Raw genomic sequence first — 19,733 nt, forward strand, 5'->3', positions numbered from 1 at the left:
TCCAGGCTAGGCTTCTCCTTCCCACAACCACAGCTGTCTGTCTGGATCCTGTCTTTATATTCACTGGCTCTTCCCCTTTGCTAGTCACCTGACTCTGGCCGGTCAGACTAGCACAGGAGTCTCTTCTCCCTTGGTTGCCATGCCTGATAGTTTCTCCTCATATTTCCATTCTGACTTTTCTTTCCTCCTGGCCCTGAAGATCCTGATCTTAAAAGGACCTCACCACCTGGCTGTGTGTCTCAGTCTCTTCTCAGTGACAGGAGTACAGCCTCCTGTTACAATCAGTTATACTTCCTCCAGCATAATACGAACTTGCTGAAGCTATTGTTGGGTGGTATTCTATGGCCTGCTGTTATGTGGGAGGTCAGACTGGCTTTCACAGATTTTGAGGTCAGAAGGGACAATCCATTTTGTCTGATACTGAAAACAAAAAGTCTTAAAAAAAATCTTCTTATACCTGAATTAGGGATAAAATTCATGCACAGTATTCCTCCCCACTGGGCATGTCTACACATGCAGTTAATGCTCAGAAAAATTACTGTGCAGTAAGCTTTCCTTGAGTGCACATCTACACGTGTCCATTGGGAGCATTCAGGGCAGGCATACTCCTGCCCTGCTGTTTCAATATGGCAGCCAGGGGGAGCTCTAGACTCCCTTGGGTGCCAGCCCTGGGGTGCCATCCCTGGGGTGGCAGGGAGCACCAGACAGTGTGGGGAACTGTCCCACCTCTGGGGCAGCTGCCTCTCACCCCACACCTCTTCCCCAGGCAGCTGCCTGCTCCCCAACCCCCGCTCTGATCACGGAGCCTGGCCAGGACAACGTCCACTACCCCCAGCAGCAGGCAGCTCCTGGCCCCAGGGCTGGGACATTTGCTCCCTGCCCCTGGCAGCAAGCAGCCCCCAGCCTGGCTCCGTGATCAAAGCAGGGACTGGGACATTGCTCCCTGCCCCTGGCAGCAGGCAGCTCGGAGCCAAGGCTGGAAGCTGCCTGCTGGAGCAATGTCTCAGCCCCCACTACGATCACAGGGGGACATTGTCTCCACCTGGGCTCCAAGATCTGAGTTTGCCCTGGCAGTATGCAGCTACTGGGGGAGAGGATTATTCTCCCACCCCCTGCTGCCCAGCTGACCAGGAGGAATTCTCACCCAAGGCAGAATAATCTACTTAATTTCCTGTAAGTCAGCAACACCACACAAGCTTCCAAAGCATAGATAACTTGACTCAAGCAAGTATTACTTAATAGCTGTCAGATATACATTAAGACTCCTGTTACAATAAGTTGCGATTCAAGCACAGTTGTGCAGCTGGCTGGTAGCCTTACACTATTGTGAAGTGTTGTAGCAATTCTCTGTGACAAGGAATAGTACTGCTAATGTCTGGGGGCTATCCCAACTTTGATGGGGAAAGAGTACTTTGAATGAGATGACAGGTGCAATATGACAATCAAATTTATTTTCAGCCTAGACCTTGACAAAGGCAAAAACCTAGTGGCATTCCAGCAGAGATGGACCCACCAATTTTCATGACAGCTGGGCCTAGGACTCCATAATATGATGTAAATAATGGGCTTCATTCTCTTTGGTGTGAAGTTAGGAGCTATTCCATTGAAACCAACTGAGTTGCCCCAGTTTACATCAGTGTAAAATGAAAGCCCTGGTCCCATCCCTAACCCCTGACCTATGCCACCAAAAGTACGCCTTTTGGCGGGGGATGTTGCCATCCTGGAACCAGAAAAAACCCCCCAAATCATATACTAAATGTCAAACACTTACTATAACATTTTAATTTTATTACAAAAAAATATTTTTGTCATGATTTGTGTTTGCGTAATGTATATAGAGGTGATTGCATAATAGCTCAAAAATAAAGTCTTACTCATATATTGTGTGTGGGGCATGGTTGGGGGTAGTTGTGTGTGTATGGTGGGGTTTGTGAGGTGGTGTGGTTGTGTGTTGGGGGCATAGGGTATGTTGTGGGGGTCTGTGTGTATATGTGGAGGGGTTGTGAGGGCAGGGTGTGAGTGCTGGTGTGGAGAGCTACCCATACACTCCCTCCCATGGTGCACAATCTCTATTAGTGGTGGCAGCAGCAGTAGCAGCAGGCAGCAGCAGGCACTGCTGCCTGGTGGCACACAGCTCCAACCACAGCAGCATGTGGCGGGCAAGGAGCGCAGCCAAGCTGGCCCAGCTCTATCATGCAGTGCACATGCAGTTCCTGGCACTCATGTGCCACCAGGGGAAGCCTTATGTGATGGAGCTGGCTGCCTTCCCCTCTCCCTGCCACAACATGCAAATCCTGGGACTCCGTCAGAAGTGGTGGAGAGCCCCCCTGCCTGCTTCCCAGTGGAGTCCTGGGACCTGTATGTGGCAGCAGGGAAGGCAGCTGGCTCTATCGTGCAGGGCGTGCAGCTCTGACCAGAAGTGTATATGTCCAAGTGGCAGTGCCTGCATGGACTATGAGCACCCCAAGGGCTCACCATTGCCTGCTGCTGTTGCTATCGCCAGTGGCAGGGGCTGGGCACTGTGGGGGAGAGTGCATGGGATGGTCCCCATACCCCCTTCCCTCCCTCCCCCCCACACCCTGCCCACCCAAGCTCCACTCCCCTGCTGCCCCCCTGGGCGCAGGCTCTGCACTTCTGCCAGCCCCAGCCTCACACTCCCTGCTCAGCTGCAGTTCCCCTCTGCCCCCACCTCTTCCCTACCTGCTGCCCGGAGCAAGTGCTGAAGCAGGGAGATGAGGAGGAACTACTGGACACCAGGGAGCCAAGTAGGTCCCTTGGTCGCTGCAGCAGTGGCAGCAGCAGTCCCACTGGGAAGCTGTGTACTGGCCCACCTGGGCCCTTCCATGCATGAGGGTGGGAGTGAGGCATGTAGACTGGGTGGGGTACAATTAATTGGTAGGCACCTGCCGGCCTGATGAAATTGTCTGGTGGGCCAGATCTGGCCTGTAGGCCATATTATGCCTGCCTCTGCCCTAGAACGACTGAATTACAAATGTTTCCCAAAATAACAAAGATTTTTGGGTATGGAGTAGGCTCTACTGCAGGGGCAGGCAATTATTTCAGACGGAGGGCTGCTTACTGAGTTTTGGCAAGCCATTGAGGGCTACATGAGAGTTAGCCAGGGGCAGATAAATATTAATTTTCTAAATTTTTCAGGGGCCCTGTAGGCCAGATGCAATGGCCTGGCGGGTTGCATCTGGCTTGTGGGCCACATTTTGCCCACCCCTGCTCTAGTGGGATTTAGTTGTGCTTCTCAGTGAGGTAGGGTCACCTTGGAAGTATTGCACTTCAGACTTTATTGTGCTGTATTAGTAAAATAGCAGACTCTAGCATACTTATTCCAAACTATTATGCATTCTGGAATGACCATAGGTAGGACACTGACTATGTTGCTGAGTGAGTAGTTGATGACTGGGATTGGATGTTTGAGTCACCTTCTGCAGTTCAAAGTGCTGCATAAATCAAGCTTTCAAGGGGGGTCTTGGCAGGTGAGGTTTCAGTCCTGCAAGATGCCAAGTACCTCAACTCTTGCTGATGTAAGGGGAAGATGAAGGTGCTCAGTATCCCAAAAGGCACAGATTTTGGCTGTAATGGAGAATATTTTTCTAAGCACTTAAATCCAAGTCATTATGATGCACACTTACCACTCCTAACACTCAGCTGTAGCGTGACATCCACAACTGTCTTCAGAAACACATGCAGAATATGGTCTCTGCCCTACCCACATGTAGCTCTTTTTTTACTTTCTCAGACTCAGTATTACGCAGCTAACTTTTCCAGCTGGCAGCTGTATTGCAAAAAGGCACTCTGTCTAAGCTAGAAAATGGAACAATTCTGCCTGCTTGGGAAAATAACAATTGGGAAAGTAACGATCATGTCAATACATCATAAAGGTTTCAGATACTCAAACTGAAGTGGTAAATGAATCTATGTATGTGCCTTAGTGTGTTAGTTTTGCTGCAACCACAGCAGATGCTCTTAAAAGGACTGCGCTTCATAACAAATGTCTACTAGCTGGTGTTAAGGTTAATCTAATAACTTCAACCTATTGAAGTTCCAGAATTGATCTAGAATCATAGCATTTATCCTGTTTATTTTCTAATAATAAACATTAGTACCTAATGTTACTTTTATGTCCTTATTATTGGGCCATCTTATTAGTTGATAAGTGTAAGACCAGTTCAAGGAATCTATGCTAATGTCCTAATGCTCCACAGTGAGCTTTTAACATGTGTTAGCCCTGAATTCCTGAACAGGTAACTTTAAAAGCCGTTTTCCTCACCTCACCACAGAGTAGCATGTGTGCATATGTGTTGCTTTCAGTCCTCTTTTCTCTGGTAAAAAAGAAGGAAGTGTATTAATGTAGCCTGTTTAGAGCAGTAGTTTTCAGCCTGTGGTTCTGGGACCCCTGGGGGTCTGCAGACTGTCTAAGGGGTCCATGAAAGATGACTATGATGAATCAAAAGTGAATCTCCACACTTATAATTCAAAGGGGTCTGCACCTCCATTCAAATTTTTTTAGGGGTCTGAACATGAAAAAGGTTCAAAACCACTAGTTTAGAGAGATACCAAGTTAGTAGTGGAGTGGGTGCCAAAAATCTGAATGGTGACTTGACAACATCTCACTAGATCTAATTCTTCACCAACTGGAGTATCAAGATTCCTCTCGACTTTGGTGCAAACAGAAGCAGGACAATGTCTAGGGTTTCAGATTATTTTAAACAATCTTTTGCAGAATGTTTGTTCAGGAAATGAAGTAAGAGTTGATTGCTGCAACCAGAAAGAATAGGAACATTTTATTTGGAAAAGTTAATGCAATGCACAAATAGTAAGATTCAAATACAGTTGCTACATTGGTATTACTTGGTAGCACTAATTTGACACACAAAAATTAAAGGGAAAGGGATTTGCAAAGAAGTAGAAAATGTATAGGTTGTGACAGCAATTGATCAAAACAAGATGCATTGTTAAAGCATGCAACCCAGCCTCTCACACACATAACTATGCTCCAGAGCCAAATAATTATCCCTTTTAACCTTCATGGCAAGATTTCTAGATATTAACAACCCATCAGTGTATCCCATTAGGTACTTCTAGTCCATATTTGGACCCTGTCCCATTCACATTTCCCACGATGCAAGGACTCCCATGAGAAGTGCTGCCACATCCCCCCCCCCCACAACAGAGCTACCTAGTGTTGCTGTGGAGACAAAGAAATGCCCTTGGCTCCACTGTCCCCCCCACTGGGGTGGTTTGTACCTGGGCCCACATGAGTGGAGGGCAGTGTTTGATCTCAGAAACATACGCGCGTTGTTTTAGAAACATACATGCAAAAGCCCTTTTTAAAACTAATTATCACAGTTTCCACATGGAACACACAACTTCCTGCATCTTTAATTGTCAAACAGCACAGTTCAAAGGCACAAATGTAGACCATTTCCCTTCATAAAACAAACTCATTTGGTAACTGGCTGAGCTGCCTCTTATACAGTGATATAATAATATCATTAAGTCAATGGAAATGTTACAAAACAAAGGTGTGGAAGTAATCTTGGCAACCTCTAAGTTTTGTAGTGCAACAAACCTATAATCTGCCAGTTATGTTGCTCTTAATATAGGCAATATGCTTTAACAAAAAAATATTAGGAACAGGGTGCTAATGTATAGTAGTCTGGAAAGAATGTCACTCATTACTACACCAGACCCCTCAGGAGTCATTAAGGTAAATGCCGTATTGTTAACTGTCCATTGTCCTTCTAGCATCATGATGCATTCAAGTTACTGACTGTTCATTGAGACTTATCCATATATGTGGTAAGGGACATCACTGGAGAAAGAAGAACACCAAGCTGAGCCAGAAGCAGGAGAAAATTCTCATTGCCATGGTGTTGTGCCTGAACATTACCTGAAGTACCACTCAGGAGTGCAGTTTATAGGCTTCTCCTCCCAAATGGTCTTCAGTCTCTGTGCCCAGGTGGTCAGCATTTCCTTTCTCTTCTCCTCAGTTTCATACTCTGGCGAAAAGCAGATCTGAGGAGCGAGGACTTTGAAACCACAGAAATGCAACATGCCATGCTGCACACCAAAACAAGAAGGACATGTCAGAAATGGTATACCCATGCTCTTGAGCATTCAGATTTGAAAAAAGAATCCTGTATAATCTTCCTCCCACCCCATAAGGCATGTTTTCTTTTGTAAAACAGTATTTCTCAGAACCTGTCTGTCTGTTTCGGACAGCAAGGGAATGAGGGCAGATGCTTTTGCAACCCAGTACTTGTACTTTAATTTACATGAAGAGAGATATATGCATATTGTTTCATATACTTCTGAACTCTATTTGTGCCTGCATTTTCATTATCTATGGCAGGGGTTTTCAACCTTTTTTAAGGAGTGTACAACTTCTGGGTACACTTCTGGCAGAGTGGGGGATAGTGGCGGCCAGATGCAGAGAGGCCTGTGAGCCGCCACATGAAGCTCCCCCTCTCCCACATCTGACTGTCTGGGCAGCGCCTGCAGAGGGGTGCCACTGCCCTCCCCCCTGCCCTCCTTCTGGGAGGTGGTGGCACTCCATCCCTGCCCACCCACATGTACCCCCCAGCCCCTTTCCAAGTACCCCAGGGGTACACATACCCCCGGCTGACAACCCCTGATCTATGGAATTATATCTCAGAGTGCTACTGAACCCATACGTTTTCCCTTCTCTTCTGAATTTGCCTGTGTGAGAGAAGGCAGAATGTTTAGTGTGCCACTTTGCATTATCTTGGATTATCTGGAATGCAATACGTGACTCACTCTTGCACTACATTTGTTTCTGACATTTCTGCGTCCAGCTCAGTCCTATAACTCTGGTTCTGGCATATGCACTTCTGAAAGTGTTTTAACGCCTTTTCAAGTCAGCTAATTTTACTGTGATGCCCTTTTCATAGTTGTTAGGGGCTGGGAGGGACCTCACAGATCATTGGGTCCAGCCCACCTGCACCAGGGCAGGAAAGACTGGTGGGATCAGATAACCCCAGCAAGATGGGCACTTATTTCTGAATGTTTGATTAAAACCCTTCCCTTTGTCTGATTTGTAGATTATACCACTAAATAGATTTAAGAATGCCAGTAAAACCACATTACTAGTAACCGCAGTGGTGAAGAGATTGTGTGTTTTCAGAAAGTATCTGGAAAGCAGTTTACTTGGTTTGTGTCAGCAGGAGCACATAACAGTTGCCAGGCCTTTGCTCTCCTAGTCAAAACTGCTGCAACAGCTAGCAATATTACTTCCTCTATCACAAATGCCATATCTGATGTGTGCTTTCCTTAAGACCTCAACTAAGTCAAGTAGTTACATTACAATCTCTTTAATTTAAAGGAAGGTTAGTCATTGCAGCTAAAAAAAAAAAAAAAATCATGGATATATGAAGTAATTTTACGATTATCTCCTGACTTTGGAATGCTTGGTGCTGGCAGTATTGAGAAATAATAAACTGTACCTGCATGGGCCAGAGGACATAATGAATATCACCACTGATCCCTCCTTTTGAATACATTTCTTCATTCCCTCCTGTGGTAAATGAGAGCAGGGCCAATTTATTCTGGAATTAAGAAATAAAGATTTAATCATAGGGTGAAGAGCAAGCAACTCCATAGCAAAAAAGAATGCTTCAGAAACATTGGAAGATGCTGGGTGCATAACAGAGCCTCACAACATTATCCTTATAGGGAATGGTAAAGTACGTGGAGAAAATTGATAATGAATTGCATGTGCTGTAGTTCTGGGAAGCTGGGAAAAAGGCAGATACTTGCTCTTCCTTGTAAAGCCTTTGAGCTCTAGGGTTTGAAAGCACTGAAAGTTCTTCCCTGTCCTACATTTAGAAACAATGTCCTGGATAGAGAATGATCTTCCTGCAAAGCTTGTCAGTAGGCAAAAAAAATTAACTTGGGTATTTCTGCAGTGGTCTTTAGACGCTCCTTGCCAGAGGTACTTTAAAAGCTCATGTTTCCTCCAATTCTACTATCAGAGTATGTGTCACAGGCTTAGGCATCACCATCTAAACTCTTTTCTTTAGAGCTGCCAAAAGAACCTGCTAGATGTGAGCTGGGTGCAAAGGATGCATCTAATTTTGTAATCTGCCTGAGGCAACAGCTTTCAAGGGTGAGAACTAGCCACATTCATCTCAGTGGTCATTCTTTCTGAAACCTAATGATAATTTTCATAGATTTCATAAATTTTTAGGCTTGGAAGGGACCGCAGCAGATCAATGAGTCTGACCCCTTGCCCTGGGCAGGAATGAGGACTGGGGTCAGGTGACCCCAGCCAGGTGTTTGTCGAGTCTCCTCTTAAAGACCTCCAAGGTATGGGAGAGCACCACCTCCCTTGGAAGCCCATTCCAGATTCTAGCAACCCTAACTGTAAAGAAGTTCTTCCTGATGTCCAAACTAAATCTGCTCTCTGTCAGTTTGTGGCTGTTTTTTCTAGTTACTCTAAAGGGTGCCCTGGTAAACATAGTATTTCCTATTCCTTGCTGCCCCACCCTGACAAATTTGTAGACAGCCACCAGATCCCCACTCAGCCTTCTCTTATGGAGGCTGAAGAGATCTAGGTCCCTCAACCACTCCTCATAGGATGTATCCTGCAGGCCCCTAATCATGAGAGTGGACCTCCTCTGGACCCTCTCAAGGTTATCCACATCCCTCTTGAAGTGGGGCGCCCAAAACTGAACGCAGTACTCCAGCTGTGGCCTTACCAGTACTGCATAGAGGGGAAATATCACCTACCTAGACCTGTTTGTGCTTCACCTATTAATGCATGATAGCATGCAGTTAGCTCTATTGATAGTTTTGTCACACTGAGGACTCATGTTCTTCTCTTTGATATTGGAATCAACTATGACCCCGAGATCCCTTTCTAAGCAGTACAGCAGCAGAAACTCCTCCCCCAATCTGTATGTGTGTTGATGATTCCTTCTCCCTAGGTGCAATACTCTGCACTTATCCTTGTTAAACTGCATCCTATTCTGTTCTGCCCATTTTTCCAGCTTGTCCAAATCCACCTGAATCCACTCCCTGCCCTCCAGCATGTCTGATTTGCCCCATAATTTAGTGTCATCCATGAATTTGGACAGTGTCTTCACTACGCCGGTGTCCAAATCACTGATAAAGATGTTGAGCAGCCCTGGCCTGAGAACTGAGCCCTGGGGGCCTCCACTGTCCACATCCTTCCAGGTTGATACTGACCCGTCCACCACCACTCAGAGGTGGCCATTAGCCAATTTGCCACCCACCTGACTGTGTAATCATTCAAGTCACAGCCACTCAGTTTTTTTGTAATGGTAGAATCCTGAAAGTAGTGGGCAATTAAATAGTTGACTATCTGTCTATTATTAATCTACCACAGATGTAGATGTCTGAGAGTAAGCAGGCACTGGACAGTGAAAGACTTTACTCACTAGGTCACTGTTGTTTGTAACATAAAAAAATCCTTCAAGTCTTGAACTGGTGTTTGATAATGCTCATCTTGCCTGAGTAGAGATTATGGAATATGGAGAGATGGGAGAGCAGGCCACATAGCCAATATTTATGATTTTTTTTGGTGGATTTATTTCAGATTTCTTAAGAGGTTTCATGGCACAAACCCAACCTCTGACATTTTTTTAGCAGAGATCTTTCTACCCAATGCTACACTGTCACTTGTTAGAGATTATAATTCTTCAGACCACAGTAGGATAATATTAGAGTGAAAAATGTTAATCTATGGACTAATTTAAACTGTAATGGGTTATAACAAAGTTATTACAGAGCAAAACATGTCTGTACCTACTCAATTATGAATTTCACTTTATAAGCAAGATGGAAGAACCTTCCAGACACTCTCAGAGTTTTTTCTACTACTGGCACTTCACAATGTGCACACTTTCTATTCCCAAATCACTACTACTTCTGTCTCTACCTCCTGCCACACACTTTCTTCGCTAAGTGTGGGGCTGTGCAAGTGACTGGGCAGTTCAGGTCTGGGATACTAATTTTGAGATTTACAGTATCCTACAGAGAAGTATCAGATAAGATGCATGAGCCTGGAATCATGCTCTGTGGTCCCGGAACTGGAAACTATGACTAGACTCTGCCCAAACCCAGCTGGTTTAAAAATGTGTGGGATCTAGTGACTGGGTATATTCAAAACAAACTGGTCACTTTATGGTGGGGTTTATGATTAGGTTGTGGCAGACATCTTTAGATAATGGATTCTTGTTCATTTTCTTCTCTCTTCTCTTGGCAAGGTATGCACAATACAAAATGACATTCTCCCTACTGTGAAAAACAGTTCTTTCCTACTGCTCTCTAAAATAAGCAAAGGCAGAGACCCTTTATGGTGTAGCTGCTCCACCATATCTTCCTGATAGCTTGCTAAGCAGAGAGATTTCAGCATCTGTTTTGCTTCCCTGTTTATGACTTTAAGGCATTATTATCCAGGACTGGCCTACCTGAGAGATCACCCTGCTCCTTGTGCTAATAACTAGCCCAGCTGTGTCCTGTAGTATACTTCAGCCAGATCTTCATAGTGATAAGAGGCAAAGCAGTTGGCAAACAGCATTGCAAAGAGTTCCTCTCTATTTTAGGCTCCCAATATTTAGTTAGACTAGCCTTTCAAGTATGTTGCAAAAGACACCCATTGTGCAGCAGTGTGCTCTCTAAGGTATAGAAAGGGGTTTTTGGAAGCTAATTGCTGAACATGCTTTCTGGAATACAGTGTTCCAAATGTAACCAGTGCCTTGGCATTGTTAGCATGTCTACAGCCTCCAGAAAAAAAAACTTTCAAATTATGTTAGTTTAAGTAAGCATTGGGTGCCTAATAGCAGGCTGGATGCAATAGATTCATTGCCCTACCCAGAAGAAACCGCAGTCTATAAATCAGAAAGATTCCATCCACAAAAGCTACACAGAAGCTGAGGAAGGACAAGGAGGGATTATAGCCATTGGTAAATTAAAAAGCTTGTCCATGTCTTGATTGTATATTACCATATTTTCTCACATACCCCCCCCCCCCCCCCCCCAAAATAAGATACAATCTTTGTTTTGAGAAGACAGAATGAAGGAAGGATTTTTCCAGAGTCATGGCTTAATGCAGTCCTTATGGAGCAGGGACAGAGTTCACTCTTCAGTGTCACTCACTCTTCTGGCAGCTCCTTGCTCAGTCCAAAGCTGTTGCCAATTTGGCAGTGGCTGGGAGAAGGTTAGCTGCGAGGAAAGAGCGAGTGAGTGACACTGAAGTGAGTGACACCCTTCCTGCATATTTGGGTGTCAGGATAAAAGCCAACATATAGAAACAGTAAGATTTTTAGGAGGAGTTTTGAATGACCACTGATTGCCATTAAAAGGCCTATAATGTTTGAGTTTTTTGCATATAACCACACCTTTCCCTGAAAACCAGCTAGGGAAAATTGAGGTGCATATTACATGTGATGAAAAGGGATCCCCAGGGGTCTGGAAACTGTGGGGAGGGGGTGGAGCAGGGGAAAGTAGAGCGGTGACAGTGTTAATTGACACAGCTCTGGGAGTTATAGCAATTTATGATGCCACTGCTCCCACCCCCTTCTACCAAATTTCTGCACCCAGGGGGAGTACCCCCTCCCCAACCACATGCTGTGTGCTGCTGTAGGGGCTGTGTGCTGAGTCTGGGACTATGCGCTAAGTCTGGGACCACACAGTGGCTCTAGAGCCACATGCCAGGCTTGTCCCTGTGCATTGTCTCTGGGGCTGCATGCCAAGCCTGGGACCATGTGCCAACTCCAGAGCCAGGGCACGGAGCCAGTACGTGGTCCTGGACTTGGCACATGGTCCCAGGCTCAACATGCAACCCTCACAGCTGCGTATAGGGTTGGACCCAGCAAGTGACTTTGGACTCGGCCTGCAGTCCTGGACTCAGTGCACTGGGTCCTACCTGGCATGTGGCTCTGAAGCCAATGCGCAGGATCAGACTCAGCACATGGTCCTGGACTCAGCAAGCCAGATTGTTCCACAGGCCCAACTAGAGTGCAGGACTGGTACCAGGCTTGGCTCCATAGCTGTTGCCACTCGCTTACCTTGATCAAAGATTTGTTTTTTACTTCAGGATCCTCTTAAAAAAATAAATTAAAAAAAAAAATCAAAAAAAAAAAATCAACTTAAGTACAATATACAGAGGCAAGCTTGGTGCAAAAAATATATGGTATTTGTTATGCCTCATTTATCCATTCATGTTAATAATGGGAAATTATGGCATAAGCATAAACATGACTTACAGTATCTTCTATTTTAATAATCTGTGGAATGTACCTTGAGCAAACCAGCATCAAAACAGTCTGGAAAATTGTGAGCAAATCCTTGGGTCAGGACTCTGTCCATCCATCCTTTCATAATTGCTGGCATACTGAACCAGTATAAAGGAAACTAAACAAAGGCAAATGATCTTGTTAATATCACAACCTATTTAGCCACCACTTCTTTTGACTTTACTTTTTATGCTAGGAAATTCCTATCATCATAAGCAGTCAAACTGTTCAGGTCACGTTTAGTCAATAAGGCCTATCATTGCAGTACCTCCTGAATGATGTTCATTTCAATCTTTTGCCAGTGTTTGATTACAGTTCTCTTAAATGCTATATAGACAACATGTATGGTGTTCAGATGATATGGTGAGTAGGGGGTGTCTCTCACAAACTGATTTAAAAATTGCAGCGTTTATAAGAAAATACAAAAGAAAGACGGACATTGAAAACATAAGTAGAAGTAATGCACTGGCCAACTGATATGACAGGTAGACGTGTCTAACTTAGTGGTGTCTAATACATGTGGCCCAATCTAGCACATGGGGCTGGTCCAGGGGCTTGATCCTGCACACAGGGTCAATCCAGGGGCCCAATCCAGAACATGGGGCCAAATCATCCAGTTTGCCGGGCTCCCCTTAGGTCTGGAAATTTGGGTTGCTGCTTTTGCCATGGGCCAATTTCAGCCAGCAGGCCATAGCATGGTCTAAGCGCAAGTTAGGCAAACATTCGTCCAGGATGTTTTAGAAAGGGATGATCTTACCATGAGCAGGGGGTTGATCTAGATGGTCCTTTAAGGTTCCTTCCAGCCATATTTTTTAAAAAATTAATTTAGGTAAAATGAGGTAATTATCAGAAACGGTATCTGGACAAGTGATCTGTTCTCTCACTAGCATTCTGCTGAAAAATATCAGACCTTGGATATGGGGTTGCCACTTCTTTCACAAGGTATTTTATTGTGTTCATTGAACCTTCTGAAATTTAATGTCTTCACAGAATAGACAAGGGAAATAATTAGGTAATATAATACAAATTTAGAGAGAGGTCTAATTTTATGGTCAGTGTGGTAGGATGATTGACAGCAGGTTGTTGGTTATGCCCAAGGCCGAGCAGTGGACAACTCCAATTACAAAGGGCATTTTAGATGTAGATAACTCTAAAAAGTGAACTGCAGTGCATTTTTGCTTGATTTTAATATTATCTGGCACTCCAAATATATTCAAACATACATATAACATCAGACATGCACAAACCCTTGAGACACTGGATGAAAAACTCCTGCTCACCCAAAATACTGACATGCAAAGTGTTAATGATAGACCTGTTGCCTGCTTATTTTGGTCAGATTCCATTAGGAATACTTGCATCTAATAGCTTTCTGGTCTATTTCCTTACTCTTGCATTTATTTCTCTTTAACATTACAACAAAAGATCTTTCAAATAATGACCTGAAAAATCACCAAGTCAGCTTCCTGCACTTTCTTCTGCTCCTCAACAATATCCGTTGTCAAACATCCTTTCCTGTAAGCTTCCCATGACTCTGCTCCATAATTAAACTGTTCTGAGTTGTGCAAGCAACCTGTAGAGAAAGGATATGGATACTGTTTATCTTGCTTCCATCAGATTCAACCAAGGACCAAATACAGGTTGCAAACTGCCATCCTAGATTGGGATACTTCATTCCATTGTTTTCTCATGAGCCATGTAGCAACACTAGGATGAAGATTTGAAGGTTAATCTAACCCCTTTCAAAGTGTATTCACTTATGTTATGACCCCTTTATACCACCCTGTCCAGTCTGCTTTCACAGAAGAGTAAGAAGGCCATAACATGAGTGAGAATTGGGTTAGAAGAATGTAGGTACTGAACCTGACCAACTGCTAAAGAATTACACTTTCCACTAAAGTCAGTGCGAGCTGAGAATGCTAGCACCTTTCAAGACTGGATTTGTGACATTTGATTCAGACATCATGCAAACTTCTTTGTGCTCTTTTGTAATGTATTTGCAGTTTCTCTATTCTTTCAGTTGTGGGTTTTAGGTTAGCAGACACTGGGCACATCTACACAAGATGTTTACTGCACAGTTGACTAATTAACTGCACAATAAACATCTCAGTGTCTACACCTGCGCCCCTATTAGGGCACAGGAAACTAATAAACTCAACAGCAGGGTAGTACTTGTAAATACAAGATGCTGATCAGCTGGCTTGGGCATGAGGGCACTTCAATGCTGAGACTGCCTGAAGGCTAGCCCCATGCTGAAGCAACCTCATGCCCCAGCCAGCCCCTCTGCAGCACATAGGGCTGCTCCAACCAGTTTCAATGAAGCTGGGGCTGCTGCAACCCGGCTCAGTGTACTGTGGTTTGGGCTAATGTGCAGACATGGGCCCAGGAGCTTCCTAGGAGTAATAAACTGAGGAGCAATAAACTCTACAGTTTATTACTGCCTCCTAATGGCATGTGTAGATGTGCCCGCTGTCAGCTGAGCCGAGTCATAGTATGGCACTGTATTTTTATTTCTGAGACTAGAATATCAGGGCTGAGAGCCAGTTTTTCAGAGGTGAAAGCTGTTCTTGATAACAAAAAGCCCCCAAAACAGCCCACTGATGAATCAATTTTAAGTTTAGTATGATCACCATTTTTTCTCTCCAAATTTTTACTAATATCACTAATATAGGGATGGCAGATTTACTATATTCCATTAGAATTATTTATACTTGGTGGATGACAAAACTCGTCTATGCACATGGATTATTCTCAGAAAAATCTATTATTGCACTGATGATTACATGGTTTGAATAAAGGTGATAACACAAATATCAGCAAGCTATAAGAAACATTCATGCCCAAAGGGACTAAATTAAGTTAAAACCTACATTATAGACAGCCTCCAATCTATTTAAGATAACAGGCCCAAACTTGCTACTTGCTGTAGTTAATAAAGAAAAATCTCATAAAACTCAATAGCGTGTGTTCGATTCCTAGATTAGCATCATTTACAAAATGTCCACAGGAAGAAAGAAGTAGAGTTTTACAAATAGCTATTGCTTTCTACCAAAAGCCTCCTCAGCTGTTTTATAGATAGCATATGATGTTTGCATCAATCTAGCTCTGGCAAGTAGCGTGAGATAAATGAGCGAGTTAAATGTTTTTTTTAAGATGTACTTCAGTCAGTCTCACCGACAATGTCATTCCTTGTGGCTCTTGGCTCAAACTCCATTGAGTAGAGATCAGACACTGTGACACTGCAGCTCTGTTTGCTCAGTTCTTCCACAGCAATATTTTTTAAGGACCCATTCAGAGACTTGGGCTCTTGATGAGCATACACTATGAGTACTTTTCTCCCTGGAGCTGAAAAAGAGAGAGATGTGTTAGTGATATGCAGATTTTAAATAATGGACAGTAAAAGGGCCCTGACAAGTAGCTCAAAGTGAGTAATTGGTTAATTATAATAATTACATTTAATACCCATTATGTTATGGTCAGGGATAATACAAATAGGCAGTGGCTGCAGTGCAGGAGGGGTCTATGGAACTCGAGGAAGCGGCCGGCCGATTTTGTAGGTAGATCATGGGACCAGTCACCATTTTCATGAGCTGTGTGGTGGGGACCCCCATGCTTCTGATTGGCGGAGGGGCCTTGGTAGTTCTGCCCTTCTCTGCAGATTGCCACATGGTCCAAAACTGCATCTTAATTACCCTAATTAAGCCCAGGGAAATCATTAATCCAGGTGTTATTAAGCATAGCTTCCATGGTCTTAATTAGGCTAATAAAGCCACAGTTTCAGGTCATACCCAAGCAGCGGGCTCCACTTTTGGCAGGCTTGCTGGGGTAGGGGAAATAAAGAACTTACTGGCAAGCAGAGAAGCCCTGCAATCTTGGAGCACCAGACAAAGATGGAGGCAGGGGGCTGTACCTCTTTCTGTGAGCAGCCTTGCCCTGCCCTGCCCCACCCCACTCCTCCCTCTACCTTCTCCCCCATGCTCCAAGACTGCAGGACTTCTCTGCTTGCTGTAAGTTGGGTAGTTTTTTTCTGTTTGTTTGTTCTGCAGTGAGCCTGCCAAAAGCAGAGTCCACCCAAAATTGCAGTTTCCACAAAAAAAATTACACAATCATAATTTTCGTAGGTCCCTATTAATTAGAATTTGCTGTGCTGAGGGGCAAGAAGACATCAAAAACTGCTACGTGTTCCCCGAGTGTAATGCTGTAGTGCATGGAGTTAATAATTAAAATCTTCTTGCTTATTTATATTGGCCTGGTGAACTGAGTACCTGTGGCAGAACCAGAGGATGAATAAATACACCAGATCCCCATCATAATGAGGATAAAGTTAGAGCTTTCATGTACAGCCACAGCTATTGACTTCTATCCCTTTCCCAAATGCCACTTTAGTCAGTCAGACATAAAGAAGCAATGTTTCTCAATCTATTGACTAAGAGTGGAATACAGCAGCATCCTATGTGAAACTATGGATCAGCTCTGCCAACAGGACATTATAATCACCAAATGTTATGACCAAATACTATTATAGACTTAATACAATTATAAATCCATTAAAGTTTTTTACTCACTAAATTATTCAAGAATTTCAGTGAAAGTGTCACCCATTTACTGCTTAAGAGGCTGATTGCTAAGCCTTACTCAGAGAATGGTTAAGGGAACTCAGTGATTAGAGTGATCTGGTATTCAGGGCCTGATCCTTTAAGATTTGACAGCTTCACTTGCCAGGGAGCAGAGGGCACTCAGCATTGTAGCTTTGAGGTAAAATTTTCAAGGGCACTCAAGCCTGGTGGGACTAAGTGATTTAGGTATTTAATGTTACTTCAAGACCCTAACAGAATACTCACTTAACTGAGACATTTCTGAGTATCCAGTGTGCATAGTTCTAGCTAATCAAAAGAAAACAAACTCTTCTTACCTGCCATTTTCTGAAAGCACTGAGTCATTTTGTCTTTTTTGAAAATCCAGGATTGCCCAGAATTTCAAATTAAATATTTGCTCGCATGAGAAGTGCCATCACCAGTGAAAATATCACTTTTCCTCTTAGTACACCTTGCTGAATATTTGAAGCCTGAAACAAAAAGGGGGTTACAAACAAATCCAGTGAGTATGCCAATCCACAGACTGCACCAAATCTACAAGGAGAATGAAGATTTGCAGTGGTATCCTCTTACTCTTGGTCGAGTACCTCACTTCACTTACTTGGACTGACCTTGCTGCAGCTACTTTCAGGGAAAGACATCTTTTCCCCACTGAGAAGTATCACAATACACAGCACAGCCTGAGGATTAGTGCAGCCCAGCTTTTTGCAAATCAGACCCTCCTACCTGCCAGCTGGGACCTGTTTTAGCAATATGAATTGCAGATGGATGCATGACTCACTAATGGTAAAGTCAACAAGTATAGACTAACAAAACTCTTGGATTAGAGTTGATATCTTTTATTAGGCCAACTAAATGGTAGCAAAAACATTTCTTTCTTTGCAAGCATTTGGGTCCAAACACCCTTCTTCAGGCTGTGGAGAATTCAAAGACTGTAAAAGGTCTCCCAGATAGAAAAGAAATTTAATTTTGCACAGGGGATATAGAGGATGTAAGTTTTTTCCCCTGGGTAACTCCTTTTGTGAGAGAGTTGCTTTCTGATTTATTAGGCAGGCTTCATCCCTGGAGGTGTCTGGTATCAGTCAGGGAGGCAAAAAAAAATCCTCTTTCTTGGCTAACAATGAAGTTTACATTTCCAAATGGCGTTTGGAAGGAGGGTGTTGGGACCTGAAAGCTTGCAAAGGAAGAATTTTTTTTGCTACTGTTTAGTTGGTCTAATAAAAAATATTGTCTCCAACCCAGGAGTTCTGTTTGTCTATAATTCTTAGATCAGTACAGCTACAACATGTATCCCTGAAAGTCAACAAGTGTTTTTTACATGTGCCAGCTGTGAGTTCATATTTGTATTGACCCAGTATACTCTAGCTGCTCTGCCCTGTTCCAGTCCATCTTTAAACAGACTTTAGCTGGTTGGTTAAAACAGCATTTTACAACTTGTTTTGCGTCAGTCTACCTGAAGCAAAACATGCATTAAATTGATGGGTGTTGCCCAGTTTTCTGATAGTTTTTCAAACCGATTGCAAAAATCCTTCACAAGAAACAAACAGCCTTGACACATGCTGGAAATGCATTCTCATTGAGCACTCTTTTTGTCTATTACACCAGTACTGAAATATGTGTTTCAGTCTCCGTCTCCCTCAAAATGCTCAGCCTTTGGCTGCAGGCTGTTTGCAACCAAAACACTGATTCTTTAGGTCTGTGCATAATTCACTGGCTGAGTGGCTACTTCTAAGGATGTGGAGAAGCTTGAGAGAGTCCACAGAAGAGCCACGCGCATTATCAGAGGTCAGGAAAACAGACCTTATGACGACAGGCTGAGAGCCATGGGGCTCTTTAGCCTGGAAAAGCGCAGGCTCAGGGGTGATCTGATGGCCACCTATAAGTTTATCAGGGGTGGCCTCCAGTATCTGGGGGAACGTTTGTTCACCAGAGCGCCCCAAGGGATGACAACTAGGTCGAATGGTCATAAACTACTACAAGACCGTTTCAGGCTGGACATAAGGAAGAATTTCTTTACTGTCCGAGCCTCCCAGGTCTGGAACAGTCTGCCATCGGAGGTGGCTCAAGCACCTACATTGAACACCTTCAAGAGTAAATTGGATGCTTATCTTGCTGGGATCCTATGACCCCAGCTGACTTCCTGCCCCTGGGGCAGGGGGCTGGACTTGATGATCTTCTGAGGTCCCTTCCAGCCCTAATGTCTATGAAATCTATGAAATTCTAGTACTGCTCACCTAGATGCATTAAATTCTAGGAGCAGCTGCTCACCTAGATGCATTAAAGTTTTCACCAGCTGATCTTCTGCATTTGCCTAAATTCACAGGCTAAATTAAGATGTTATTCAGTATGAAAAAGACTGTTTTTCCCTGCAAGTAGCTTCACTGAGATCCATGGGAAGTAGGTGGAATGAGATACTTCCCCAGAGGTAAGGAGGTTACAATTAGGGTGGACATCATAGAGGACAGTCTGGTTGTCCTCTGTCCTCTATTGATATGAAACCCGATGCCTTTATGTCCTGTATTTTTCTCTTGAAAAGGTCCCAGGGACCATAAAGGCATCGGGTTTCATATCAACAGAGAAGAGAGTATGATGGTCACCCTAGTTACAATCCAGCCCAGGGAGTCCTGTTTAGTACTAGAGTAGTTCAGAAAGTGAGGACAATTATGAAATAAACTGTTGTGTTTAATGGAGATTTTAATGGAGGCAAGGGACCAGGTCCTTTGGTGTAGCCAGGTCTAGAGAGGAGGGGACTTGCAGAGGTTTCTCACAGGTAGGCCATTTTTCTAGATCATCAGCAGGATGGTTTGACCAGCTGTGACATGGAGGAGTCAGGAGGCTGTGTGAA

The 19,733-nt window shown here is 43.9% G+C and overlaps 1 protein-coding gene across 2 annotated transcripts in view; it reads right to left on the bottom strand.

Moving 5' to 3' along the window:
• Positions 1-4,774: 4,774 nt before the first annotated feature.
• The window catches only part of NQO2 (N-ribosyldihydronicotinamide:quinone reductase 2), a 15,767-nt gene continuing 808 nt past the window's right edge, over positions 4,775-19,733 (bottom strand). The window contains exons 1-7 of one of the 2 annotated variants that reach the window (XM_014519268.2): positions 17,490-17,542; positions 17,206-17,358; positions 15,468-15,638; positions 13,736-13,866; positions 12,298-12,411; positions 7,479-7,580; positions 4,775-6,075 (exon numbers count right to left, since the gene is read on the bottom strand). In XM_014519268.2, the coding sequence (XP_014374754.1) occupies positions 5,902-6,075; positions 7,479-7,580; positions 12,298-12,411; positions 13,736-13,866; positions 15,468-15,638; positions 17,206-17,233 (720 nt within the window). In that variant the 5' untranslated portion in view covers positions 17,234-17,358; positions 17,490-17,542 and the 3' untranslated portion in view covers positions 4,775-5,901. Of the gene's footprint in view, positions 6,076-7,478; positions 7,581-12,297; positions 12,412-13,735; positions 13,867-15,467; positions 15,639-17,205; positions 17,359-17,489; positions 17,543-19,733 lie in introns of those variants that run through there. The other variant, XM_025202377.1, reaches the window with a different exon arrangement.

The sequence above is a fragment of the Alligator sinensis genome, unplaced genomic scaffold (genome assembly GCF_000455745.1).
Source record: "Alligator sinensis unplaced genomic scaffold, ASM45574v1 scaffold579_1, whole genome shotgun sequence".
NCBI lineage: Eukaryota > Metazoa > Chordata > Crocodylia > Alligatoridae > Alligator > Alligator sinensis.